Source organism: Lolium perenne, chromosome 7, assembly GCF_019359855.2.
Source record: "Lolium perenne isolate Kyuss_39 chromosome 7, Kyuss_2.0, whole genome shotgun sequence".
NCBI lineage: Eukaryota > Viridiplantae > Streptophyta > Magnoliopsida > Poales > Poaceae > Lolium > Lolium perenne.
Window position 1 is genome coordinate 70,830,271 of NC_067250.2, and position 18,551 is coordinate 70,848,821.

Here is an 18,551-nt window from a genome sequence, read left to right on the forward strand (position 1 = left end):
AAATTACTTTGCCCCAACGTAACAGTGAGGTTGTCAATCTCACTGGCTTGCTGTAACAAAGGATTAGATGTATAGTGTGGAAGATGTTGTTTGCGAAAAACGAAAGCGAGTATTGCAGTAGATTGTATTCGATGTAAAAGAATGGACCGGGGTCCACAGTTCACTAGAGGTGTCTCTCCCATAAGAAATAGCATATTGGGTAAACAAATTACAGTTGGGCAATTGACAAATAAAGAGAGTATAACAATGCACATACATGTTATGATGAGTAGTGTGAGATTTAATTGGGCATTACGACAAAGTACGTAGACCGCTATCCAACATGCATCTATGCCTAAAAAGTCCACCTTCAGGTTATCATCTGAACCCCTTCCAGTATTAAGTTGCAAACAACAGACAATTGCATTAAGTATGGTGCGTAATGTAATCAACAAATACATCCTTAGATATAGAATTGATGTTTTATCCCTAGTGGCAACAGCACATCCACAACCTTAGAGGTTGTTGTCACTCCCCCAGATTCAATGGAGGCATGAACCCACTATCGAGCATAAATACTCCCTCTTGGAGTTACAAGCAATGACTTGGCCAGAGCCTCTACTAGCAACGGAGAGCATGCAAGATCATAAACAACACATAGATAGATTGATAATCAACATTGCATAGTATTCATTATTCATCGGATCCCAACAAACGCACATGTAGCTTTACAGATAGATGATCTTGATCATGATAGGCAACTCACAAGATCAGACAATGATAGCACAATGAGGAGAAGACGACCATCTAGCTACTGCTATGGATCCATGGTCCAGGGGTGAACTACTCACACATCAATCCGGAGGCGACCATGGCGGCGTAGAGTCCTCCGGGAGATGATTCCCCTCTCCGGCAGGATGCCGGAGGCGATCTCCTGAATCCCCAGAGATGGGATTGGCGGCGGCGGCATCTCTGGAAGGTTTTTTCGTATCGTGGCTCTCGATACTGGGGCTATTATCGACGAAGGCTTAAGTAGGCGAAGAGGTAGGTCAGGGGGCGTCACGAGTGGCCTTGACGCCAGGGCCGTGCGGCCAGGGTCCAGGCCGCGCCGCCCTGTTGTCTGGCCGCCTCGTGGCCCCACTTTGTCTCTCCCTCGGTCTTCTGGAAGCTTCGTGGAAAAATAGGACCCTGGGCGTTGATTTCGTCCAATTCCGAGAATATTTCCTTACTAGGATTTCTGAAACCAAAAATAGCAGAAAACAACAACTGACTATTCGGCATCTCGTTAATAGGTTAGTGCCGGAAAATGCATAATAATGACATATAATGTGTATAAAACATGTGAGTATCATCATAAAAGTAGCATGAAACATAAGAAATTATAGATACGTTTGAGACGTATGAAAGTGCTGCTAAATAATTACCATAGGGAAACTACTATTCAGGAATAATGATTTGCGTGGAATAACTATTGGCACGCCGACAAATGATTAATGCCGAATAATCACGGATAAGGTCAAAATTTTGTGTGCGGAATTAGCGATCAAAGAAATCGACAAATCATATTCGAAGTTGGTGAAACTCAAACTCGAAAAATGTGTCAAATAATAGAAAAAGGCAATAAAATATATTACTCCTAGAGAATTACTCATCATAGAGGAGGTATCTTTAGGTAAGTGCTAGTGGGACATTACAACTGGGAAGTTATCTCGAAAAGTTACCATTGAAGAGTAAAAAGAGAGAAACGAAAAAATGGTCGAAAAAGTACGGTGGGATAATTTTTTCATCATCGAGGAGGTACCGTGGGGTAAATACTGGTAGAAAGTTACGGGCAGAAAGTTATCTCTAGAAGTTATCAGAAAATAAAAGGAATGAAACGAAAAAAAATGGTATGTTGTATATATGTTTATGCTGGCTGCACGATATATTATATCTGATGTGCATTTTTTGATACTTGTAGTAACACACTAAATTTACAACCTGACCGAAGGAGTGAGAGTATTGAAACCATATAGGGAAACTACGATTGAAAGGTATGTTAGAGAATTACCATCTAACGGAAAGTTTACGATTGATAGCCGACAATAAATTACATCCATAAATTACACAATCTCGAAGACTTTTTGTAGGGTAACTACCAATTAAATTTATGGACGAAATGTTGTGCCGGAAAATGACCATCTAATAATTAAAGTAGTTTGGAAAATACCACCGATCAAGTAAATTTTGTAAAAAAGAGCTAAAAATATACGGTCCGCGAATTATACCCATAAAGGTGTGTCAAGAATATATCGTCAAGTATCTTTTGAAACAACACGTAAAAACGGTGTTGCAGACGTATGTAACTTTTTTGTTTGAGATGTGGTTCTAGTTAGCTAGAGCTGGAAAATTACGGATGAAAAGTTTCTACGTCTAAAACTACAATTCAAAAGTCTCAAAAGAGAAAAAAGAAAATAAAAAAAGCACATTATAGCAAGTAGCTTTTGAAATAACACGTAAAAGCGGTGTTGCAGACATATGTAATTTTTTTGTTTGAAAGGTAGATCTAGTTAGCTACAGCCGGAAAATTACGGATGGAAAGTTTCTACGTCTAAAACTACAATCCAAAAGTCTCAAAAGAGAAAAAAAGAAAGAAAAAAAAGAAAAAAAGCACATTATAGTATAGACCACGTGACAAAGATTGATTGGAAGAAAGTGAAGATCTACAGTACAAAAACTTGGAGCAATCTCACGCAAGCAAAAACCTCCATCTTTAATACATAGTTCGTAGGGTAACTACTAATTAAATTTATGGGCGGAAAGTTGTGCTGGAAAATGACCATCTAATAATTAAAGGAGTTGGGAAAATACCACCGGTCAAGTAAATTTTGTAAAAAGGAGCTAAAAATATACGGTCCGTGAATTATACCCACAAAGATGTGTCAAGAAAATATCGCCAAGTAGCTTTTGAAATAACACGTAAAACCGGTGTTGCAGATGTATGTAACTTTTGTGTTTGAGAGGTAGATCTAGTTAGCTACAGCCGGAAAATTACGAATGGAAAGTTTCTACATCTAAAACTGCAATCCAAAAGTCTCAAAAGAGAAAAAAAAAGAAAATAAAAAAAGCACATTATAGCAAGTAGCTTTTGAAACAACAAGTAAAAGCGGTATTGCAGACTATGTAACTTTTTTGTTTGAGAGGTAGATCTAGTTAGCTACAGACCGAAAATTACGGATGGAAAGTTTCTACGTCTAAAACTACAATCCAAAAGTCTCAAAAGAGAAAAAAGAAAGAAAAAAGAAAAAAAAGCACACTATAATATAGGCCACGTGGCAAAGATTGAATGGAAGAAAGTGAAAATCTACAGTGCAAAAATTTAGAGTAATCTCATGCAAGCAAAAGCCTTCAGCTTTAATATATAGTACAAGCATGAGCAGAACGAAACAAATGAATCAGAACCTGGTAAAGGTGGAAGAAACAAAATCCGAATCACCAAAAAGAAGAAGAACGCCATGAAGCAAAACACCTAGAGAACCCTGGACTCTCCGAGGCGGAGTGGCAAGGCAAGTAACACCGAGAGAGGAAGAAGGGAAATCAAAAATAGTAAGAGAAAATCTGGGCGTGAAAAGCGGCGATCTGAAGGTGAAAAGCGGCGGCAGGCGCAGGACGGGAGGCCATCAAGAAAATAACAGCAAGCCAACACGTACTCTACCTTAAAAGGTATACGTGTCAAGAAGGGAAGACCCACTATCACCACAAACCGGAATCTCCGGAGATCAGGGGTGCGCCAAAGGGAAAACATAAATAGGAAAAGAAGCATCCGGTTTGGAAAGACCGGATCAACCGACTGCCTCCCGGTAACTATGCTTTGTAGAGCGGAAAAAAAAGAAGGAAATAAACTAACATGACGCATTTACAGGAACCGACATATCAAGCCTCTACAGAACAAAACATGTACGTGGAGGTGGCCGATTGGATAAAATTGTGAGTGAACAGTGCCCAAATCATTCTCCTTCCAGCAAAAGGGTTTAGATTTGATATAGGTTACTAGAAAGTTTATCGCGGCGGCACGCCGCGCCCTTTGCTGCTAAATTGTTTGTTATAGTATTTTTTAATTACTACAATATAGGGTTATGTGAGGTGCCGCAAAAGTTTCGGTGTTTCTTAAAAGTAATACATGAGCGGCATGTTTGGATTTGTTTTTTCCAGCACCCATAGGTATCGCTGAAAAATGTAGAGCCAATTTCCTCGCAAACAAATCATGAGCGCAATATTCTTCCATAATAGGAACCTCATTTGCGTGAAGAAGTAGAAGTGGAAGGATCAAACTCCTCCAACGTAGAAGTGGAAGCATCAAACTCCTCCAACCTGGAAAGATAGGAAGGATAAAAGTGTAAAATTAATTATTTGAAACATCTTAAATAGCATTTTCTATTAGAAGTTATATTTTCGGCAATCAAAGGGAACTGCTAATCACGAGGTGATGGAAAAAAAATAGGTTGAAAGTGAAATAGGAGGTACCGAGGTTATAATATTCTTCCCAAGTGAAAAAGAGGACAACCTGTGGAGTAAGTATATATTTTCGGTGGTACCCTAGAATAACACAATATTATTTTTTCCAAAAAAAGGAGGTAGCGAATATTGGAATTTTTTGGAATTATTGCTGGATAATTATTACATCGAGAAAGTAGCGTCGATGTTGAAGATTTCTACCGATATATTACTTTAGGGGAAAATAGATAGCTACCGCCTCGCGGAAAACTACTGCGAAAAAAGATAACAGACAAATTAGAACTACGGCGAAAAAATTAAGCCCGTTGATGTTGAAGATTTCTACCGATATATTACTTTAGGGGAAAATAGATAGCTACCGCCTCGCGGAAAACTACTGTGAAAAAAGATAACAGACAAATTAGAACTACGACCAAAAAATTAAGCTCCGGTGATAAACTACTGGCGGGTAATTAAACCAATGTGGAATATTTGTACCGATGAATTGCTATGAAAAGTTACTGTTAAAAACTTGGAAAATAATTGTTATATTTTTTTACAAAAATCATGAATAGATGAGAGCGCAGCAAAGTAGTAAATAGGTAAAGATATCTTGTGAGAAAAAAACTACTACGAAATAGTTAATGCGCCAAATTAAAATTAGTACTGAAGAACTATGCTTCAGTAAAGAATTAATGATGCACAATTAAATTTCTATGTAATATTGCTACCAATGATTACTGCAAAAGTAACTATCAAATTGTCTAAAAAATTACTTTGAAAAGAAAAAAAATCAAAAGGAAAAAAAAACGCAGCACTGTTCATGCGTACTGTTCATGCCACATGATGAACAGTACCTTGAATCGCTGTGGATTGAGAAAATGGGCTCAGCTTTTGGGAATTAATTATTGCTGGATAATTATTACATCGAGAAAGTAGCGTCGATGTTGAAGATTTCTACCGATATATTACTTTAGGGGAAAATAGATAGCTACCGCCTCGCGAAAAACTACTGCGAAAAAAGATAACAGACAAATTAGAACTACGGCGAAAAAATTAAGCCCGTTGATGTTGAAGATTTCTACCGATATATTAATTTAGGGGAAAATAGATAGCTACCGCCTCGCGGAAAACTACTGCGAAAAAAGATAACAGACAAATTAGAACTACGGCGAAAAAATTAAGCTCCGGTGATAAACTACTGGCGGGTAATTAAACCAATGTGGAATATTTGTACCGATGAATTGCTATGAAAAGTTACTGTTAAAAACTTGGAAAATAATTGTTATATTTTTTTACAAAAATCATGAATAGATGAGAGCGCAGCAAAGTAGTAAATAGGTAAAGATATCTTGTGAGAAAAAAACTAATGCGCCAAATTAAAATTAGTACTGAAGAACTATGCTTCAGTAAAGAATTAATGATGCACAATTAAATTTCTATGTAATATTGCTACCAATGATTACTGCAAAAGTAACTATCAAATTGTCTAAAAAATTACTTTGAAAAGAAAAAAATCAAAAGGAAAAAAAAACACAGCACTGTTCATGCGTACTGTTCATGCCACATGATGAACAGTACCGTGAATCGCTGTGGATTGAGCAAATGGGCTCAGCTTTTATATATAGTATTATTATTATTGCATGCAAGGCTGAATTCTAAACAGTTGTTAGTTTAACTCTCTATATTTTGCACCGATCTGAACAATATATTGTATCACTCAGTTAATGAACTTACGACTTGATGTTATTTATGATCTATCTACCAATTTTTTTAGATTTGGGTTTCCGTTCAGTTATATAAAAAAGGTAGCCTTAGGCTCTCCCGCTACCTGTCCAACAAAAAAATGACGTATGCTCTTTTTCCGTTAGACAATGATATATCTTGTACGTGCAATGAAGCCTAAAATACGAAGGTCATGACCAAACAATGTATGACTATATTTGTTAGCCAGTGTTACAACTATTTTCAGTGATTATCACCAGTATAGAGTGACACTATGGAATACAATTCAAAAACCCGATGGTGATGGAGAAAGGGCTTGTCGCCAAAATCGTGTATCTAATGTGAAGACCTCTATAGCAACAGAGAATAAAAGCATCACCAATGAGGCAACATTTTGGCAATGGTTATATACATGTCTCTGTTTCCTCAAAGATAGTTAATCACTTACTTTTTTTTTCTCTATTTACCTGTTTTCTCAGTTTGTACACACCAGGAATAGAGATGCCACTGCACATAAAAAACTCACAACACAAGGACAGAATGGATAACAAATTTCATTCATATCATATACCAAAGTTCATCATTACATTTCTATGACAATGCGACGAATTACACTTTATCATGCCTCACTAAGCCTATCATATGATCATCTCATTTTCAAAGATTACCCTATTACTTTACAAATGAGGTGTGCTCGGGTGCACCACCCCCACCACCTTCCCCGAATCCACCACAAAAACTGAAGGGGTAAATTAGCCCACGAAGGGGTATTGGGAGATCCTAGCCACCCAGAGTAGCCAGAGTTTGGAGAGGGGGCCGAGGGGACATTGAAACAAAACCCTTTATAAATAGTTATAAATGGAAGTTGCTACCTTTCTAGAGGCAGCTTCAAATGTTGCTACTATGCTATCTAGGCTGTCACACCGGACGGTGTTAGTTGTACTAGCACTAGTGGAAAAGAGGCCTTTCGTCCCAACCTTTAGTCCCCGTTTTGAACCAAACCAGGACCAATGGGGGGTATTGGTCCCGGTTCATCATGAAAACCCTTTAGTCCCGGTTCGTTTGGACCCTTTAGTCCCGGTTGGTAATACAATCCGGGATTAAAGGGTGGTCTATGGGGCAAAAGTCTTTAGTCCCGGTTCGTATTACCAACCGGGACTAAAGGTCTACCATTTAGTCCCGGTTCGTATTATGAACCGGGACTAAAGGGTTTTTTTTGCCTCCCCATGCACCTCCACCCCCCGCCCGTGGATCGCCTTTTTTAGCACTGTAAAATAGAAAATAAAATGATAGAAAATTAAAAAAATAAAATATTTTCAGATTCTTGTATGTTATGCAACCTAGTATTAGGGAAAATTAAAAAATTTGAAATTTCACTTTTTTTGCAAAAAAGTTTTGAAAAATGGTAAAACCGTAATAACTTTTGCATACGACGTCGGAAAAAAACGTATAATATATCAAAAAAATCCTGGAAAAAAGTTACATCCGAATTCCAAAATTTTAGATTCTCAAAATTCCAAATGAAAATATGAAAGCAGGAAGATTTTAGTTTTTGCCAGAAATTCGGATTTTTATTTTTTTAAATTTTTGAAAATAATAATTATATCATGCATAAAGATTACTATTACTTAACCATAAAGTTAGCCAATTTTTTAGATTTTCAAATTTTCAAGTTTGGTAAAAAAATATTAAAAAATAATAAATTAAAAAAACAATTATAATACAAATTTAAATAATTATAATTATAATACCATTACCACAACATGTTATTACGTTATTAGTTTTGTTTATTAAAATAATTATTTGGAATTCGAATAATAAATAAGTGTGACATCGACCAACATGTTAATAGGATTGATATGATACTAGTATCACAACATGCGCGCGAAGCACTTGGAAGCGGGATGGGAAAGGAACTTGGAAGTTAAGCGTGCTAGTGCTGGAGTAGTGGGAGGATGGGTGACCGAGCGGGAAGTTGGACCACGGGTAAGTAATTTGACTAGAGATTAAGTGGAGTTAGAAACTAAACTAGTTAAATAACTGAAATACTAGAAATTCTGAAAAAAATAGGAAAAAAAAAGAGGAGCGAAAAATAATTGGGAACCAAATAGATAGAAAAAATAACGAAATAACCTTTAGTCCCGGTTCGTGTTACAAACCGGGACTAAAGGGTTTTTCCTCGACGCGCGCCAGCAGCCCACGTGGCGGTTACAACCGGGACTAAAGAGGGGGACCTTTAGTCCCGCCTAATTGGTCCCGGTTTGGAAACCAGGACTAAAGGCCCAAATGAACCGGGCCTATAGCCCCGTTTTCCACTAGTGTAGTTGTACCTGCATTGTGTTATCCTAAATCACTTGCATGATATGTCCAAGACTACATTGATTCCTTGTTTTTATGGTTATTTTCTCATTCTGCTTGACCATGCTAAGTATTTTGTCATCATAATAATTGATTCATGATGTAGTATTTCTTTCGCTCACTACGGTGTATGAGAATGCATTTTTTACAACTCGGTTTACCTCGAGCTTGATCTGTAATATTCCTCATGTAAATTTAAGTTTTCAAAACACAAGGAAAACTAGATAGTTCTAGCGCCAATGTTTTTCAAAATGTCCTATAAGTCCTTTTCCAGAATAGACGGGTGTGGCAACAACGCACCATCAGTGTAGCATGCGTGATTAATTGTTGAGACCTGGGCAGCTTCAAAGATAGGACCCGTGAGGCAGCGGACGCCGCGAACGTTTGAATCGATGTTAGAGCAAGGCCATCCCAACGGAATGATGTAAACGGATGCTGAGCGATTGTTTGCGTTCACACAATAAAGAAAGTGCGTCTGAGACTAAGCTCTGCGGCTCAACGCATAGTGCTGTCTACGGAGACGCAAACCTGGTCTAAATATGCATCTCAGATGCGTTTTCGCGAACATGCCAAGTGTCTGCTCGCGTCTGACGGATGTTTCGTCGGGCCCGCCTGGCAGTGACCTAGGCTCGATGCATCTTCTCAGCCGCGCCAGTACTGCCGTCGAGGCGTCGCTTCGACCGTCTACATCATGTTAATGGTGATGCCTCGCCTGCTGAGCGGCCGCCGCCCAACTCTTCCAACAAAGTTATGGTGATGCCACGCATGCCGCAGCCCTCGGCTGCCTCCGGCGTATATAAAGAGGGGACGCGCTCGTCTCATCTCCTCCCACACAAATCCTAGCCGATGCAGAACCTCCACCGTAGGCACCAACTTTGCTACGATGAGCTGCGCCGGCGATGGCCAGGCTACTCCGCCTCCACCTCCGTCTCCACCTCCTACTCCACCTCCCCGATCGACAACATCGACTCGTTCGACGATGACAATGAAGATAGTGTGGACTATGTTATCATTTCGGCCAGGAGCGCGAGGTTCATGGCTGACGCGGAGCTGGAGGCAGAGGAGGATCGCGGCGTTCGCCGCGGAGCCGCAGGCGGCTGCCGCAGAGGATGACTCCTCTGAAGTCGATTGGTCCTCTGACGATGGGCCTGACCCGGAGGAGAAGACTGCGGAGCAGAAGGCTTTAGTGAGTCCTTCGAGACGCTCAAGAAGGCCGAGGATGCCACCAACGAGGTGTTGCGGCAGCGGCTGCTTGAGGACACGGTGGCCCACCGGGCTCTGGCGACCGCACGGTGGATGGAGCGGCGGGCGACGGAGAAGCTGATGAGGAGGGAGGGACGCAAAGATGGGGCCGGGCAGTCGGGCGCCAAGTAGCCTAGGTCTTTTCTCCTTTATTATTTCGTACTATATTAATGATTTTACTTGAATAGAAAATATTGTGCTTTTAAACTATATGGGTTGGGCCGCTGGAGGCACCCTAGGCGCAAACGAACGCTCGGACAAAAACGACCACTTTTTACATCCATGAAATGATGCAAATAAATATGCGCGAACATTTTAAACATCTAAAATACATATCATCCCGTTGAAAATGGCCTAACCAGTAAAATCTATCGGATCCAAACGCTATAGGCCTTGCCGTTAGTTCGCGCGCCTTCCAAAGACAACACCTTAAAAAAAGGACGACTATGTATGTACGTTAACTTATGTCAGTCGATCCATTGCATCGGTCGTATCGTGATGTTCTTTGTAGCCGTCGTCCCTACCCAAGTTTGTGCTCAGGTCGCCAAGTTGCAGCTCTCTTGCAACCAACGCCCATTTGTATTTCACTTTGTCGAACCTGCTATATGCCACGTAAGTCTTGGCCATCCTATATAAGTATGCCAATCACTGACGCTTTGTCCTTCAAACACCGGGACGAGACAATATATTAACTTTGACCTGCGCAATAATGGTGTCGACCCAACGATGGCCAGCGGAGCACTACTTGTTGGCCGTGTTTGTTCTTCTCCTCTGCGGCGGCGCTCTGGCGGCCTCGCCGGCGCGCTACCTCTCCGTCAGCATCGATACCGTCATCAACTCTAAGACCCAACTCAACTGCTATGACCCCGACACTACGATTCCAGGTATGCATGCGATTATACTACTTTATCGAAAAATGCGATTATGCTAAGCTTATGTTAAATTGCAAGACATGGTTATCTTTTAAAATATGAGTCTGTTTTAGCAATCTAAAATAGTTCACCAAAACGTGTCATTTATGTTATGAAAAAGAAAGAGTATTATATAATAATGGCAGACGTGTAAACTAAGTATGTTTAACTAAAAAGTGGTAATCACGAGAATAAATCGTTCTCTTGAAATCTACATTGGCCATCGAGTAATTTCTACATGTTTTCATGTCTTCGGTACTGTCTACGGGAAAAAGAGATAATATAAATATTTAGTTTTGAATAAAGGATAGTTTATTACGTAAAAGTTTTAATATTACACTTGATCTCTGCATAATTATACTGCACACATAGCCGGTTAAATCCAACAGTAAAAAAATAAAAATAAAAAAGAAGCAATACATGTAACCATCTCAGAAAATGCATAGAAGGATAAAAAAAAAAGCATAGACGCCTATGGTGATGAAGTACTAATCCGTAGATCGCGCTGCCATTCATGTTTGCTAAAATATCCCTTGCTATATCCTCTAACCGTGTAAACACATCCATACACATATTGTTGTTATCCACACTAGCACAGTGGCCCTCGCAAATGCGAGGGCATCATCTGGAAGTACATATATATATATAATATATTTTTATTGTTTTGTAGAAGCTTCGAGTATTATGTGATTATAATTTAGATGATTCTAGTTATCATAAATATTTTGTTTGATAAAATATTGTTTATGTGCAAAATATATTTATTAATTTTCAATGTGGGAGAATGATAAATGTTGCAATCTAAACAAATGGACGGATGACCACGTATGTATATTTTATCTGAATGTATTCAATAAGTACAAATAATTGAATTTGGTTTTTATTTGATGTTACTCTAGTGTGATGTCAGAACATAGTTTATACTTGTTGATTTTTGATTAATTTCGACTTCAGAAAAACTATATATATGTTTATGTCTACGTAATAGTTTCTCGCCCAATGACATTGAAGCTACTAAGATCAATTAGATGTGGTTATTATATACAATCAACGACAGCGAGCCGGTCTGATGTATCGATTTCCATTGGACACCATTGTATAGTGATTACCTTATAGTAAAGATGATACATCAGAAATATAGATCCCATTAATTTCCTATACTTCATTTTGTGTCACACGGAATTACACATTTATATTACTATCAATTAATCTTGTTTTGAGATGTGACTATCAGTTAATCGCATTAGATCCTAGTTACACATTTCAGATCCAACCATGTATCTCTTTAGATTATTGTGGCAGTGTTCACGGTCACTCACTGACAGGCATGGATGTAACTGCGCTCGCTAGCGGTTTTTACCGTCGCTGAACATAATAGAAGTGGTAAATTAAAGGGAGCGGACTTCTGGAGCACAATCTCTACCCCGTGCATTCATAATTACCTTATGTTTTGGGTTAGTTAAAATTAAACTTTATAAAGTCAAACAAAATATATATAAAAATATCAACAACTAAAATACAAAAAAAAACATTGTTATAATCATAATAAAATTTATTTTCATATCATATGAATTTGGTATCATAGAAATTGACATTTGTTCCTACAAAAGTAAAGCATAAAGCATAATCAACGACAGCCACCCGGTCCGATGTATAGATTCCCATCAGATTCCGTTGTATAGTGTTTACCTTATAGTAAAGACGATACATCAGATATATAGTTCTCATTAATTTTCTATACTTACTCCATTTTGTATCACATGGAGTTACACATTTATATGAATATCAATTAATCTTTTTTTGAGATGTGACTATCAGTTAATCGCATTACATCCTAGTTACACACTTCAGATCCAACCATGTATATCTTTAGATTATTGTCGGCAGTGTTCACGGTCACTCACTGACATGCATGGATGCAACGATACTCGCTAGCGATTTTTACCGTCGCTAGATATAATAGAAGTGGTAAATTAAAGGGAGCGGACTTCTGGAGCACAATCTCTACTCCGTCCATTCATAATTACCTTATGTTTTCGGTTAGTTAAAATTAAACTTTATAAAGTTGAACCAAATATATAGAAAATATCAACAACTAAAATACAAAACAATTATTATTATAATCATAATAAAGTTTATATTCATATTATATTAATTTGGTATCATAGAAGTTGATATTTGTTCCTACATATTTTGTAGAATTTTAAAATTTTGACTTTAACTAAACTTAGAATCAGAGGGTAAATTAAAACAAAGAAAGGATCGGCTTAGTTTACACTTTATATTTTCTTTTTGAACTATCACAATCCATCTATGGTAGCTAGCTATTTTTGGAAGATCTCAATTGGGTTGTTTTCCATGTTTTCAATTTTCATATGGTGGCAGCACAGTCAGCCAGTTTGGTTTTTCTTTTTTGGCACAACTACCATATGATGATCCACTGAGATAGCTAAGAGCATCTCCACCAGCAGCCCCTAAATAGGCGTCGGCACTGCCGTATGGGGGGCACCGGTAGAGCATCCTCTATTTGGGGATGCTGCTCCCACACCGGCGTCCCCAAACCGACGGTCCCGATAGATTTTGAATTTTAAAATCAAAATTTTAAAAAGATATTCATACGAAGTTCGAACGAAATTTGTACAAATTTAGCGTGAATTTAAACTAAAACACTAAATAAAACATCTAGGTGAGCCGGGAGTTAAAGGCGCTGAAGTCCAGGTCGTCGCTGTCGTCGCTGGATGGCCCGAAGGACCAGTTGTCATCCTCGTAGGCCTCCTCCTCGTCGGCCTTCTCCTCCTTTGGCGCCGGCAGCTCGGATGGTCCGGCGAGGTCGACATAGTTGGCGTCGTGGTCCCTGCCGGACCACACCACCGCTTGCCGCGGGTCGATCGCGATATGCCGGTAGTCTTCATCGACGGAGCAGGCTCCTCTCCTCCGGCGTCATCTAGTTCCGCCGTTCCCTGGGAAGGGCCCGCGTCTGTGCTCCTGGCGGTGGCGGCGGAGGCACGGCGAAGCCGCCGTTGGAGATGTGTGAGCCGTGCGGCAACTTGAACTATACTGGCACGGGGATGCAGTGCCAGTACAGTACGTCGGCCTCGTCGAAGCTAAGCTGCGTCGATTGGAGCAGGCCACCGTCGCTGCCGCCGGCCTGGTCATTGTGCGCCATCGTCGGCGGGGTGCGTGGGAGGTTTGCGCGGAGGTTGGACGACGGCGGCTAGGGTTGGACGGCGGGCAAAAGCAAGAAGTGCGCGCCGGTAGGGTTTTCAGGGAGGCGCCGGACGTGCATTGAAGGCGCGTGGGTAAGGTAGGTGGACTCCGCGTGGCCAGTCGCTGCCCTCTCCTTAAGGCCATTAACACCGATGACCAACCTCCCCACGTCGTTTCCAATGCGAACCGATGCGTCCTCTCGCTGGCAAGGCGCCCTTACCCGCGAAAATCGTCGTTCCGCGAGGCGCCGACGCGCCCGATTTGCGCCCTTCGCGAAGGGGCCGGCACGGGGTTGTCGGCGATTCTAATGGGCTCGAAAAATCACCAGCGCCGTTTGGAGCGCAATAGTGCGAGCCTATTTTCGCTTCCCCCAAAACGCTATCGGGACCGCTACCGGGGCCGCCGGTGGAGATGCTCTAACTTGCACGAAGCTAAGCTGCGTCGAGCGGAGCACGCCACCATCGCTGCCACCGGCCTGGTCGTTGTGCGCCATCGTCGGCGGGGTGCGTGGGAGGTTTGCGCGGAGGTTGGAAGACGGCGGCTAGGATTGGACGGCGGGGAAAAGCAAGAAGTGCGCGCCGGTAGGGTTTTAGGGGAGGCGGCGGACGCGCATTGAAGGCGCGTGAGTAAGGTAGGTGGACTCCAGGTGGCCAGTCGCCGCCCTCGCCGTAAGGCCATTAACGCCGATGACCAACCTCCCCACGTTGTTTCCGATGCGAACCGCCGCGTCCTCTCACTGAAAAGGCGCCCTTACCCGCGAAAACCGAGGCGCCGACATGCCCGATTCGCGTCCTTCACGAAGGGGCCGACACGGGGTTGCCGACGATACTATTGGGCTCGAAAAATCACCGGCGCCATTTGGAGCGCAATAGTGCGAGCCTATTTTCGCTCGGCCCCCAAAACGTTATCGAGACCGCTATGAGCTAGGGCCGCGGGTGGAGATGCTCTCTAACTTGCACCGTTGCTATGTTTTTATTGAGGGCCATGTGCGGTTACTTTCATTGGAGGCCGTGTTGATCGCTTAGTTAGGGACAGAATACCGTTTCAGTTTTCTTTACATCTAGCACGCTCCGAAGCTGGTTTTTAAATGGTTGACGCAATGTTTTTTTTACGGCTATGAGAGTCTGGCCAAGTTACGGCACGTAAATCTGTACGGCTGGTTTTTAAATAGACGTAGTAAGGCAGTTTTCCTTCTTTTGGTCTATCACGTTCTAGCCGTGTTGCGGTACATAAATCATGTCAAAAAAATGTTACGTGATTACTAATCTTTCATAAAATCTCAGCCATATATTTTAGATCTAGCTATCAAAATTAATTTAGATGATGTGGATTAACGTGGTGGCTCTATTAAACATCCCTATTTTGCTTTTAGTATATAATAGATAGATGCTATAGAGACGACCATGAATCAAGCATAGATGTGCACCTGTAGATAACCTTCATGAGAGAAGAACTTTTTCATTAAAAACCTTATCACTGTACATAGCCATAACGACTAAATAAGGGCAAGTCGCTCCCACCCTAATATTATTTTAAACATATTGCCCACAACATTTATCTAATTGCCGAATATATTAGCAGTGATGATGTCATGCATTACAGTTATATGGTAGAACATAGTTGGATGACTAACCATACACATCTACCAAATTTGCACCGAAAGAATAAGTATGTAATTGTTTACTAGGTTTCCACTTTCAGTTTGTGAAAAAAAATTCAGTCAACTAGAAAATAAGGAAATTTTAAAATCATTTCAGAATTATTTCACCTAATGCCGAAGCACCAACTCTTTTTTTTAAGATAACAACTGATGGAATTTATTGGCAAAACCGATTACAAAAGACTCCAAAAATAAAGGAAAATACAATATGGTCCCGGAATTTTGCAAGAACGACCGCCGTTGTTCCAAAACGCAATAAGGCTAACCGTCCTCGTGGTCACCAAGCAAGTACATGGACCGGATCTAGAAGCAACGCAATTTCCAACACCATCGAATCACCGCCACCGCCGTCGCCACACTGGGCTTTGAACACCGTAGGAGTGCCAACCCCAGGGGTGAAAGCTAAGAATTTTTTCCACACCATCGGGCAGGCAGGAGGTGGGAAAGAGCAAGCAATACCTCCAAACGAAGATCCCCGAGCAGTGGACCCAAACCACCAGCAAAACGATCCACCATCTGGCAAGTTTAGGCGTCGACATGCCGAGCCGCCTCCTCCCCTCGCCACCAAGGCCGGCCGGAAGAAGCTGCAAGATGCGGCAATCGCACACCACTAGATGAACACAAACAACCCTAAAAAGCAAGACGGCGTTGCCATCCCCTTCATCCCCCTCGCCACCACGGACGGCCGAGAGGAAGACAACATCATCAGCACTCGTCTGACTCCTGAACAGACTCCACTAACTCCACGGCAGGGTCGAAAGTTGGCCGCGCCCGGAAAAACTACCCTTATGAGATCCGCAGATCTTAGAGGACACCAGGCCAACAGCTCGCCGACGCCGCCACAAGCGGCCTCGCCGAGATGGGGATCGAGCTCCAACACCCTTATTCTGACGCGACGCCGCCTCCACCATCCCAATGACGTCCCCCGAAACCCTACTAAAATCCAAACCGAGCCGCTACCCGACGCAACAGAAGAAGATCCCCTCCGCCGCCACGCCACCTAGGCTTCGCCCGACGGCGCCACTGGTGGTGGCGGGAGGAGGAGGGTGTGGGGGGGTGGGCTAGGGTTGGAGGGAGCGGGGGTTCCCAGGCGATTTTTCCATCGTCAATCATGGGACCGCCCAAGCACCCACTCATCAGCCTCGATAGTGTCATCAATTAAAAAACAAGGAAGCATAAATATATATGTAGTTGTTACATGTCTATAGTATTGTCCACGGGGAAAAGAGACAATGTAAGTATGTAGTTGTTTGCTAGGTTTCGCTTTCAGTTTTAGAAAAAAATTCAGGCAAACTAAAAAATCTAGGAAATTTGAAATCATTTCAGAACTATTTCAACTAAATTTTGTCTAATTTATTTGAAATTGTGTCTAGTAAGGCCGCATGTATCGCTTTGATGCAGAAGATACGGCTTAATTTGTTCCTCCTTTTGAAAACGAATGAAATTTGACCAAATTTTGATTTCTTAGCGATATTGGCAACCAGAGTGAGGCGTCCACGATTACTAACATGTGATTTGTAAATGGTTCACAGCAGCGTCCTCTGGCAATAGGCTCGCCATCCATCCGGCTTGCTCCGGTGGGTCGGAGAAGGCGTGGCGCCAGCGCGACATCCTCGTCCACGACAATGCCCGACTAAGCACTTTACTCCAGAGGTCGACCTCTTCAGTCATCATTCCGGTTTCATTCGCACCGGCTTCAGCACCAGCAGAGGCGCCATCCGCGACAATCCCAGATCGGCCGGGGACCTATCTGGACACGCTGGAGTTCGTCGTCATCGTCGGCTTCGGCACCCCTGCTCAGTCCTCCGCTATCATCTTCGATACTGGGAGCGACGTGTCGTGGATCCAGTGCCAGCCCTGCACGGGCCACTGCTACCAGCAGCACGACCCGCTCTTCGACCCCTCCAAGTCCTCAACCTACAGCGTCGTGCCCTGCGGGACGCCGGCGTGCTCAGTTGCCGGTGGAAACTGCAACGGCACCACCTGCCTCTACACCGTTCACTACGGCGACGGCTCGTCCACCTCCGGCGCGCTCTCTCAGGAGACGCTAACATTCACCTCCGCGCGCACCTTCTCCGGCTTCACGTTCGGGTGCGGCACTACCAACCTCGGCGACTTCGGTGAAGTCGACGGGCTGCTGGGTCTCGGCCGGGGCCATTTCTCGTTGCCCTCACAAACCACTTCGTCATTTGGAGGCTCCTTCTCCTACTGCATGCCGTCTTTCAACACCACGCCCGGGTACCTCACCATTGGCTCCACGCCCGTCACCGGTAAGGTCCAGTACACGGCGATGATAAAGAAGCCGGCGTACCCGTCCTTCTACTTCGTGGAGCTCGTGTCCATCAACATCGGCGGCTATGTCCTGCCAGTACCACCAACCGTGTTCACGAAAACGGGCACCCTCCTCGACTCTGGCACGATCCTCACCTACATCCCTATGAAGGCCTACACCTTGCTCCGCGACAGGTTCAAGTTCACCATGAAGGGGAACAAGCCGGCGCCGGCTTTTGACATCCTCGACACCTGCTATGACTTCTCCGGCCAGAGCGCCATCTTCATACCGGCAGTGTCGCTCATTTTTAGTGACGGCGGCGTGTTCGATCTCAACTTCTATGGGATCCTCATTTTCCCGGACGACACCCAGCCAGCCATCGGGTGCCTCGCGTTCGTCGGGAACCCCGATGGTGCGCCCCTCTCCATCATCGGCAACACGCAACAGCGGTCGACAGAGGTGATCTATGACGTTGGCGCGGAGAGGATCGGTTTTGTTCCCTTCAGTTGCTGATTTCTTGGGTCGATAGAAATGTTTGAATTGTACCGCCACTTTATCCTCTCTACTTTGTATTGTATGAGTACATGTATACCATATACTGTCGTATTGGGTGTACGATTAAGAATAAATGTTGAGGTGATTATATGTTCAAAAAAAATGTTGAGGTGATTATGGTTTTCTGGCATATTTCCTCCTTAATTTAAACATGCACCATCTTTTCACG

General features: G+C 42.6%; 1 protein-coding gene across 1 annotated transcript; it reads left to right on the plus strand.

The window, feature by feature from the left end:
• The first annotated feature begins 10,486 nt into the window (after positions 1–10,486).
• On the plus strand, positions 10,487–18,340 carry LOC127315935 (aspartyl protease family protein At5g10770-like). The gene is made up of 3 exons (XM_071824520.1): positions 10,487–10,661; positions 17,091–17,835; positions 18,022–18,340. Exons 1-3 carry the CDS (start codon positions 10,487–10,489, stop codon positions 18,338–18,340), a joined length of 1,239 nt encoding a protein of 412 aa, XP_071680621.1.
• The last annotated feature ends 211 nt before the right edge of the window (positions 18,341–18,551 follow it).